Genomic DNA, 11,499 nt, shown 5'->3' with positions numbered 1-11,499 from the left:
TCTCATCCAAGTTTTTCATATTGCCTTCTCAAACCAGAGTATGAACAAATACATAAAAAATAAGCTCTCACCATTGAGACTTTTAAAGTAGAGTGACCAGCACCAATTCTGCCATTACTGAATCTGGTTCAGGAAAGACACATATGCACACACCCAATCACCTGTTCTCCAGAAAATAAACCAGGCACATGACCCACAGCAGCCATCTACACTAAACTTAGCAAACATCGTCTTTGAAAATGTATTTCTTCATATACATAGATTTTGAAGTAATCATGCACAGTTTTCATGGAAACATTTCTAATTCTCAGTGGAGACAAGGACACACAAATAAACAAATAGTAGATTGTTTCTTACCTTTTGGAAAGCAGGCAAAAGCTATACTGTTGGTGGTATAGTGTACCAAGTAACAGACTTTTGTACACTCTTTCTTACTGGTGGTATACAGTCTACAGGAAAAGTAAATGTAAATATATAGGTATGTATAAAATAAATGTGCACACAATATTCCTTTTTATTCTTTTTTCTTTCCTTTTGGAGAAGAGGCTGCGATAGAGACCACAGACATCATGCTCACTCTCTCAGTGGGTTCAGTAGCTTTTGGTAGACCAGTTGACCATAATTCAGGTACCTCTGAACATGGGAGTTTGGGTGCCTCATGGTTTAAAGCATCTGGGCTTTACTTGAACTGAAGCAGGTGAGGGAACCAGCTCCAAAATAATGTATCTACCTGCTCAGAAGGTTTTTTTCTTCCTGTTGATATCCTATTTTTTACTCAGCCTAGATCTTTCATGCTGACCTGCATGATTAGTCCAGAAGAATGAGACACGTAGCATAATGTAGAGAATGTCAGGGATCCAAACAAATGAACAAGCAAAACAAACAAAAGCCATCACTAATTGACACAGCACAGGAGCATGTTCCAGAATTTTCTTGGCACTGTTACTTGGGAAGATTGTGGTGCCCTCATCCATTTTCTAGCAGTTGAGGGATTTATTGAGCAGCACAAGTTTTTATTTATATATTTTCCTTAAGTATATGCAAAATGGTACTTTTCAACAAAGGACCAGAATACAAACTTATACTTAAGATCTTATTATTGATTTTCTGTTTTAGTGGTAAATGGCCATTCTTCTAAAATGTGCTTCATCACAATATGCTCATTGTCTTAAACTAGTCTTTTCAACAGTGTGTGTCCAGCTTCTCTCTCCAAGTCAGTTTATCAGTCATATTGCCCCATATCCAAAAAGGCGGTGTGCCCCAGCTGTCCACATTCCTGCCATCTCTAATTGCTAGCAAGGTACAGAGTAAACTATTTGTAACTAGTCCGGGTACTTGACTGGGCACTGACTGGCACTGACTGGCTGGGCACTGACTTAGAAAATGGATGGTTGTTTAGAACCAGGTAGCTTAGGGCTGCTTATTCTGTGCACTGCAATCCTTTACAAGGAAAGCATCTTATCAGAGGATAATTCACAGAGCATCTTCTGGTTCTGATCACTCCAGGTGAGGAAGGTAGCAGTTCCTACCCACTATCTCAATAAAGCCATGCTGCCTCAGTTAATAGTATTCATCAAACTGGAAAAAGGTCTTGGTGGCCATAGATAAGCCAAGAACCAAGTCCTCCAGTTGATCTGGCATCTTTAAGTTTGCCATGAACATACATCTGCCAAGTCAACAAGATAAAGTTGGGAGAAATGAACCTAATTCAGGATGCAGGTATGAGAACCAGAGGTTGAGGTGCCCTTCTTTTTAGAGGAGTGTGGAGAAGGCTTCATGGTGGCCAGATCTAAAGCTCCTCACATTAGGTCAGGCACTTGTGGTCCTCTAGCAGCAGAAATATGGCTTGTATAAATAAAAATACAGTAAGTGGCGGAGCTACACCCTTAGACCCCCTGCTGTTTTTCATCTGAGCTCAGAAACCAACCAGCATTGACCCAATTCTGGATATTCAATATGGCAGCAGTACAGAGATGCATGACAGTTTTTGACAAGATTTACTTTTTGTTGAATCCGTGCAGAAAGAACTTTTTCTTTCAAGCAATGACATTTGAACTGAAGAGGCAACCTAAGAGGAAAACCAAACTTCTTAGGGAAAAAAAATCAAGCAGTGCAGGGGCAGCTTTAATTTCTGCCCATATTGCACCAACAAATTCATTTTTATATGGATGTATACTTGCTGTATGGAGTTGGATGAACAGAAGTGAGCATGCGCCAGATGACAAACTGCAGTGATTAAAAATGAAAACACTGAAATACACTGAGACTAAGTGTTTAGGGAAACAAGAAGGTAGCTCATCCTATAGTTTCAACCCCCTCCCAGACACACTCCGTCAGAGAACAGGAGGCAGAACTCTCCCTTTGGAGAGAGAGTCCTTCCTCAGGCCCATGGTCTGTGATCTTACTTGTTTCTTTTTAACCAGAAAGTTTCATTTCAGCCAATAATTTATTTGTCTCTGTTACCAAAGTTCAGAAGTTTGACATGACTTGGGGCTACATTTTGTATTAAGTAGAATACAATAATAATATTCTCTTTCATTAAAACAGCCTTGTCTATTTTCATTCATTGAATTTTCACTACTGTTCTTTCTCTCTATATACTCATTTTTCTATTATTAGGGACTGGTTTTTCCGGATATAACGGCTATCTATGATGTCACCATTTTCCATCTTAGTGGCTCCTTGCTGCTGCTAAGTCACTTCAGTCGTGTCCGACTCTGTGCGACCCCATAGACGGAAGCCCACCAGGCTCCCCCATACCTGGGATTCTCCAGGCAAGAACACTGGAGTGGGTTGCCATTTCCTTCTCCAATGTGTGAAAGTGAAAAGTGAAAGTGAAGTCGCTCAGTCGTGTCTGACCCTTAGTGACCCCACGGACTGCAGCCTACCCGGCTTCTCCATCCATGGGATTTTCTAGGCAAGAGTGCTAGAGTGGCTTGCCATTTCCTTCTCCAGTGTGCTAGGGGTCATTTAAAATAACTATAGGTTTGCACCTTTGTCTTCCCTCACATATTTCATTCTGTTAAGCTGACTTTGTCCTGGTTCAGCATCATTGCTAAAACCTTGGGAGATATTTCCAGAATGGGCTCAAACTGAGTGTCCCAGAGTGAAATCCTTGCTTTTATGATCTCTGGCTCTGCTCTCCGATGCAGTCTTTGGAGTCATGGATGGCTATTTAAATTTATTTAAAATGAAGTAAAAATTTCAAGTGTATTTCATCAGTTAAGTAGCCATATTTCAAATTCTGAATCACCACATGTGACCAGTGGTTTCTCTAGTGGATGGCACAGATAGAGAACATTTCCATCATTGCAGAAAACTCTACTGGACAGATTTTGTGCATAAAAGGTCTTCTGACTTTTCTTAGGGACCTTTGAGAGCTGGGTCATCAGAAACCCCAATGTTTGGAGGTACATGAATCTCCTCCTATAATTCAGCAAATATCTGGGCACATTATTGATGGTTACTTTCAGGGAGTGTCCACACAAAACCGAAATAACTAAAATAATTTTAAAAACATCTTTTGGATTTACTGTGAGACAAAGGCTCTTTTGGATTTCATCTCTTTTTTAATTCCCCTCCTTGAACTATTTATCTTTGTTCTGTGTAGACACCAAAATATCAACAATGGCAAAACCCAACCAAACTTTTTCAAGGGAAAGGCATCAGATGAACCCCAAATAGAATGACTGTTGTGACTGACACAGGTAATTAAGACACTTGGATTTTTGAGTTGTCAGATGAGGCCTCTACCCAGGCAGCCTTCTTTGAGCTCCTGTCTTTGCAGACAACACAGCAAACAGCGATGCGTTTCACAGCACATTTCACCAAAGAGTCGGCCACCAGACATCATTATATTCTGTATATGCAAGCTGGATTACCAAACGGAGAAGCCCAAAGAGTAATTTCTGCATTAGGATTATGACATATCACTCATGTTGTGGGAAACAGAGCAGCAGAGAGCAGCAAGCAGGGGTTCGGGGATCAGAGCTGGGTTTCAGACCAAGCTGCCCAGCTATGTAGTGTAGGACTTTGGTGATAGTCTCTGATCTTCCTGAGCCTAGGATTCTTCAGTCAAAGAACAACAATGGTCACTGGCCTACAGAGTTATCAGGAAGAGTAAGAGAGATCTCCCACCCAGAGCATTCTATTTAATGCCTATCTCAAAGGATAGCAGATGTGTTTTTGTTATTATCAGGGTCATGTTAATATGAACATTTTAACAGCCAGTAGCATACTCCACACAGCTTCAACAAGGGTGGACCCTCATCATTAAAGGTTAGAAACAGTAGAAATGTTGTTTGAAAGCTAGTTATTGTTAAGTAGTGCAGTATTAGATTAATTATCCCAATTCAAAATTTCTAATTTGATCATTAATTTTCAATACATATAGACTTTTGATCATGTTTTGATCAGTATTGGGCATATGTTGTTAAATGTGTATGTCTGCACAAATATAAATGTAAAACTTCTATTAGAACATCTTCAGGGTAAGGGTTTTGTACAATGCAAATCCTGCAAGGGGTCCTAGAAGCAAATGCTATAGAAGTATAACCATGTAGTATATTTAACAATACAGAATACATATAAATAGATGCATAAATATGTTCACGGAAGTATTTTTATTGGCCAGTTGCATCTACCTTGTGGTGTTTGGTATGCCTTTAAACTTTTTACCTGTTCAGAAGTGGAAGAAAGTTAACATGTAATTGACATACATATCTCTAGATGCCTGAGACATGATGATGTGCTTGACATAGATAGTATTATCTCCATTTAATACACGAGAATGCTGAGCTTGAGGAAAACTCCGTGATTGTCAAAGCCACACAGCTGGTGAGTGGAGTAGCTTGGCTTTGAACTGAGGTCTGTCTCAACCCGGAGTCTTTTCCTATACCACAGTGACCGTCACAGTGATTCTCTCTCTACTCCCCTCTCTGGAACTGACCATTTGTTCTGCACAGATAAGAACAGAGCTTGTACCTTCATGGTTTCTCCCTCCTCTTGCCTGTCTCCAAATCTCTTCTATTGAACCATCTAAGTGAAGCCCATGATGTTGGTAATGGGCCTTTGTTTCCTTGTCTACAGACTCTCAAGCATTCACTGTATTTATTCAGCTAACTATTGAGAAATGGATTGGGCTGAGATCATGGATCTTTGTACGGCTGTTGTCAAAAGCTATCAGGGCCAAACTCAGTTGTATGCTGGTTTTTAAAAATCTCAGTTGTAGAGCGTCAAGGAGTACCTCAGAGTATTCAGAACAGGAATTGCTTTCTGCTTGGCAGTAAATCTTTGGGTACAACAAAATCAGGTCATAACTGGACAGTGAGTCTTGAATGGCTTAATGGCCAGCCCAAATCCTCCTCTGGTTAAAACAGGAAACATCATGAACACACCAGTCTGCTTCATTCTATACACACTAAGTTGGTTCAGTTGTGTCCGACTCTTTGCAGCCCTATGAAGTGTTGTCTTGGAAAACAAATCCTGGAAGTGGTATGTTTAATCTGCAATTCACTCTTACCACCACAGTACTAGTAAAGTTAGCAACTGGGAATTTTAAGCATTTAAATCTGGCTAAAATTGTCTTTCTTTTCTTTTCTTTTTTTAAACAAACTAGTGTCTGTATGTCCATCTTCTTTGCAGTCATTTGCAGGGATGTTTAAAGGCCATGCAGGATTTGCAGACAGGCCACAAAGTTATCAAATCTGGGGTTTCATCCTTAATCTCACCTCTGATACTTTATTTTTCATGGGCTAAAACTTTTCTGCAGTGATCTGGTAGATGCTTTCCCACATGGGGAGGCCATCAGCATGGTGGTGTCTGGGCCTGTGTACCTGGATGGGAGTTGGCCTGTTTCTATTAAATATCTGATGTGTTTTTGTTTCTAGAAGGCTTCCTTAGTAAAGAATCGTAAGTTTCTCCTAATTCATGCTCCAGTGGAAAGAAGTTATGCTTCCAAAGCTCTTAAATATTTCAACTTCATCTCTATTGCTGCAGTTCCATGGGGTGTCCGGGGTTCCCTAGCAGGAAGTTGATCCCCTAAGAGGAAAGGAACAAGGAAGGCAGCTCAACAGCTGTGTTGATGTCAGTTGGAGGGCTTGGGACCAAAGGATAAGAAGCCAGGGATGGGGGAGATTTCACACATCTGAAGCAGAGCCTCTGAAAGCTGCTTCCCGGGAGGGAGCAAAAAGAAAGTGGTGAGCACACTCTCGGGAGCAAACGGCAGCATTCGCCAAGGCAACCCAGCTCAAAAGACAAGAGCGCGCACGGCCTTTCTCCAAAGAAAGGCAAGCATACACCACATCTGCCAGAGCTTCCTGATGCAGGATGGGGAGACGGAAGGAAAGGAGAGGTACTTACTGTTTGGGTCTACGTTTTCACAAAGCTCTGTCTTGGCCTCACCGTTGGGTCTGTCACTGGGCTTGTGCGACAGCCGTGATGACATGGTGGCTGCCGTGACCACTGCCTTGAAACTTCGCTTCCGTTTCTGGACATTGAGTTCAGGGTGGAAAATGATGATGTACACTTTCGGCATGTATAGCATCCCCAGCGCCACTGATGCACTTAGGTTCATGGAGATTGTAAGCGTGGTGGTTTGTATGTAGAGCTAGGAGACACAACACACAAGACACTATTACAAATAAAACGACTGCAGAGGGAGGCCGAACCCCTCACATGATGCCAAGCATGACTCTGACAGGGAGCGGGAGCATAACCCTGGGGAGACAGCATGGCTCTGCACATTTCTTGGAGAATTTATACAAAAATATCATTGATTTAAAGTCATAGGGTAGCTCTGAGTGCAGGTCTATCCTGGAAAAGTCTGCTTCGTACAGGATCAGTGTCAACCTTGCATCAGATCTGAAGTACCTTTATTCAGAACGGCAACTGGATATGAAACCATGAAGGTCATATTTGCAATCTCCAGTAAGGGGTAGTTTTTTTCCTACCCCCCATACATTCATAAAACATTTAACATTACATGATCTCTTACTGCACAGATACCCTGGGACCTTATTTGAAGAAGTCATTATGTCAATATATATATCTTTCTGTATTTTTTTTTTTTTTGGAAAGGGTTCACCTTCATTATGCCTACAGAGTAGTAAGCTGAGTTTCCTTGGAAAGTAAGCCCTTCTTGCTTCATTCTGGTTTACAAAGCATCAGTGGGCAAGGGACCAAGACCCAGTGATGTTGGCTTATTTAGTTGCTAAGGGGCTACAAAACCTTGCCCCGACATGTGTTATGTGTAGTTCACATGGTACTCGTAGCTATCCTTATATCCTTTTGTTTCTTGAGAAATCAGTAGAGCCACCCGTTCACTCATTCTTCACTGTGTTAAATCATTATCTTGCCTAAAGTGGAAAAGATGAGGGTTGAAGTGGGTGGGGAACAGTAAGATCAGTAAGGGGAAAGCTACAGACAGCTTGACTTGGTCCGTTTGCGTTTATGAAGTGCCTTGTCATGATTCATAGCCCACCATTCACTTAGATATGTCTGTGGTTTTCATGACTTCTAAAGCCTAGACTCACTGTGAGGTGATGGGTGTGTTCCTTAACTTGATTGTGGAAATCATGTCACAATATCTACATATGTGTATTACATCATCATGCTGTACCTCTTAAAAAATGTTATATAACCTAAATATATGAAATTTGTCTTAATCAGTGATAACCTCAATAATGCTGAAAATAAATGAATAATATATAAACAGGTAAAAAATAGGTAGATAAATAAATACGTCCATTTCAAGTACATTTAAAAAGAAAAGTTCAAGTGGCCAGTTCCTATAGCCTTTTACATCAGTGGAAAACCTAGCCTCTTGACAATGCATTTGATAATGGTTTTCCACAATTGTGTCATCCTATGTGTCTGAGGATAAAATTCCCATCTTTAATGGGTTTTACAAGGGCCCATGTGGTCTTTCCCCTTATCTGGTTTCTCAGACTAATTGTCCACCACTCTCCTTACCTCTCTCCCTAGGATTTCATCCACATGGCCTTCCTTCAGTTCTTGAAGATGCTATGCTTATTCAACCACAGACTTTTCTACATGCATGTGTGTGACTTTTATTTATTATTGTTTCCTTCTGTGTGGAATGTTCCTCTACATTTTAGAGCATCCATTCCAGCCTGCCTCCCCCATGACCTTAACTCTCAGCCAGCTTCTTTAACAACATTTGTTGTTTAGTCACTATTTCCAACTCTTTGTGACCCCATGGACTGCAGCACACCAGGTTTCCCTGTCCTTCACTATCTCTTGGGGTATACGCAAGTTCATGTCCATTGAGTTGGTGATGCTATCTAACTATCTTGTCCTCTGCTGCCCTCTTCTACACACAGGCCCTCAAAACACTGTTGTTTTTAGGTCACTGCTGTCTGTCTGTAATCCTCCACCCACTAACCTGATCGTCTGAACGCCCATCTCCCGGACTGAGCCACAGGTTCAGTGAAGGCAGTGATGTTGTGTAGTGGTGTATCTGCAGTGCTGACAAACAGTAGGCCCTTAAGAAACACACAGTGGATGAGCTCATGTGTTTGTATAAGGGACACCTTTTTCCTCCTGATGACTCAGTGGTCAGACAGCCTTTCTCTAAATATACAGGGATTGCCATCAGATCTATTAGCTGCCTGGCCATTTCTGACCTTAGTTCTTCACTCTGGGTCTCTGGAGAAGAAATTAAAAGAGACTTTGCTTTTCATCTGGAAGGGATACTGTTTTCCAGCAAACATTAATTTGAATGTGCATGTTTCTGAATGCTTTATAGGAGCTGGCAGCCGCTAACTAACTGTATAATACATGATAAATGTAAAATAATAAAGACAAAACAATATTGAATTAATGATCCTTTTGGTTTTGAACTAGACCATATTTTTAAAGCTCATCTTTTCCTATTAGAATACCTTTAGACTTTCATCTCCATTCTACCCTGCTGCCCACCCTGTCCAAGACAGTCTTACCCTGAAACATAGGTTTATGAACTTAGGCACTGTCACTTCGTCCCCATGCTCACTGCTGTCATCCTACTAATGAGGACTCTGCAAACCATGGATTAGCCAGTCCAAGAAAGAAAGGGATCTAAACTGACCCGTGGGATCTGAAGTTTTCCTTCTTTTTCTCCACTCAAAAGCAAATTTGGCAGTTGAAGGGAGCATCTGTAGTTTGCTGAGTTTATGATTTATGTACATATCTTGTATACTTTATACATATGTAAATGTTTGTGCCGGTATGTGTGTACACACATGCTTTTTCTCAAGAAAGACTGCTTAGCCATTTAGAACTCTAGTAGCAATGTTGCTTATTTTATGGAGTCTGTAATTTTGCTCTTTTCAAGCTAGAATCTATCAGGACTTTGATACTTGCTTTGACTTTTTGTAATTTCGGGGGACATTTCAGGAATCTGTGAAAACTGACAGGAACATCATTGACCAAATTTCTGTGTCCCTAAATCCTTTAAGTTGCATAGTGGTTAGGAATGAAGACTCCAGAGCTAATCTGAGTTCAATTCCCGTTTACTCGCGTGGTGGCCTGGGACAGATTACTTTGCCTCTGTCTGCCTCAGCTTCCACATCTGTAAACAGGGATGATAACATGAGCCTCTCCCACCTCATGATGTTGTTGTGGTGATTAAATGAGTATTTGTAATGTAGGATAGGACCTAGCATGTAGTAAGTATTATGAAAGGATTTTTAAATAAGTTACATAGGTAGAAAGACAGGAAGATCTTGGTCTGTAGAGAACCCAGAGGTACTTGTTCGTGGGGATACAACCCAGCTCAGCCCCAGGAAGGGAATTCAGTGGCTCTCTTCTTGGCCTTTGGTGGGATGCTTGCTTTTTGACTCTGAGTTTTCACCCTTGTAGCCCTTTTAGTACAATTTTTTTTAGCAGATTACAACATTTCATTTTAATTTATTTTTAATTAGAGGATAATTGCTGTACAATATGTTGTGTTGGCTTCTGCCATACAACTATGTGAATCAGTCATAAGTACATATATGTCCCCTCTCTCTTGAACATCCCCCACCCCTCACTCCCCACTTGAGTGAGGTGGATGAATCTAGAGTCTCTTATACAGAGCGAAGTTAGTCAGAAAAAGAAAAACAAATAGCATATATTAACACATATTTATGGAATCTAGAAAGATGGTACTGATGAGCCTATTTGCAGGGCAGGAACAGAGATGCAAACATGGAGAACAGACTTGTGGGGAAGGAGAGGCTGGAATGAATTGAAAGATCAGCAGTGAAACATAAACATTACCATATGTAAAACAGGTAGCTAGTGGGAAGTTGCTGAATGACGCAGGGAGCTCAGCGTGGTAATCTGCGGCAGACTACAACCTATTTATTTTCTAATCTCAAGGCTATTCTTGCTTTATCCAATGCTTACTGTCAAATGAGCAATGCGGATTGTAGAATTACCCTGTTTGATTTTGGATATTTTATACCATTTTGCTTTATCGTCCTTATAATTTCTTGAGAGATGTAAAGGTGTTAGTAGTTGATTTTGGTCTCTCTTACCAGCACATAGGGGTTCTGGCACACACAGCTTTACTGGGGTCAGCACCACCACCACCCCTCCCCCATCCCAGACTGTCCTTGTCCCATCTGGCTGTCTGAGGCTTATCACCTCACCATGGTCCATCCTTGATGGCCTGAGCTCATGCGAAGGATGCTCCCTGCCTTGCAGTGTTCGGATACTTAAGCCTGAATTTTATCATCAACTTCAATGCATTTCCAGAATCCAGTTTCTTTTCCTTGCTTGAATGTGGCTTTCCTCCCAACCACATGTAACCCAGCTTGTACAACTAAGGAAAATGTAGGCAAAGGGTTCCAAGTCAGGTGGTGGTTTGCACATTACTCTACCAAGTAGTTTTCTTCAAGTCTGATAAGCAGAACCGCTGGCTCTCAGTTTCCTCATTTGCAAACTGAAGAGAACAATAGTTTAGGGTTCAAATGCTGACTCTGATGACCTAATTCATTTAATATATGGAAGGTGCTTAGTACAATGCCTAGGAAACAGGTATATGTGAAATGTGAGCTGCTAATGTTTATATTCTGCCAAATATTTGGGATATTGGTGTGTAGACCTTAAGATAAGTCTTCCTTAGTATTTGCTGTCATATATTTTAAACTTTTAATGTATGTCTTAGTAATTAACTAGAATGTAGGGTCTAAAAAGCCAGGCCTATTCATGTCCCATCTGATTGACATGTGCCAGCAAGTATTCCATTAGAGACACAGCTTTGTGCTGAATTCAGGGCCAGGCAATGCCCAGCTAAATCTGCCCTGTGCATTTTCTCATCTTGGTCTAAAAGTTCACTGTAAGATAAATGTGACTGCAAAGCACCATGAGATGTCATTGTTGCTTTATAAATAGATGTAGCGCTGAGGGTTATTGGAGTTCTCCAAGTATTGACTGCTAAAATACTAAGACAGTCAAAAAGCCTAGATTGCTCCTGAACAAACTTTGGAAGTTGCCAACTCTTCCGTCAAAGTT

The 11,499-nt window shown here is 41.0% G+C and overlaps 1 protein-coding gene across 1 annotated transcript in view; it reads right to left on the bottom strand.

The window, feature by feature from the left end:
* Nucleotides 1–251: 251 nt before the first annotated feature.
* GRM7 (glutamate metabotropic receptor 7) overlaps nt 252–11,499 on the bottom strand; it is a 909,324-nt gene continuing 898,076 nt past the window's right edge. The window contains exons 9-10 of the mRNA XM_055414369.2: nt 6,361–6,607; nt 252–449 (exon numbers count right to left, since the gene is read on the bottom strand). Of these exons, the coding sequence (XP_055270344.1) occupies nt 379–449; nt 6,361–6,607 (318 nt within the window). The 3' untranslated portion in view covers nt 252–378. The remainder of the gene's footprint in view (nt 450–6,360; nt 6,608–11,499) is intronic.

This window comes from Moschus berezovskii, chromosome 24 (genome assembly GCF_049115385.1).
Source record: "Moschus berezovskii isolate FMDL1 chromosome 24, NW_MosBer_1.0, whole genome shotgun sequence".
Taxonomy (NCBI): domain Eukaryota; kingdom Metazoa; phylum Chordata; class Mammalia; order Artiodactyla; family Moschidae; genus Moschus; species Moschus berezovskii.
Note: the sequence above shows the minus strand (reverse complement) of the source record. Positions and strands in the feature narration are given on the sequence as shown.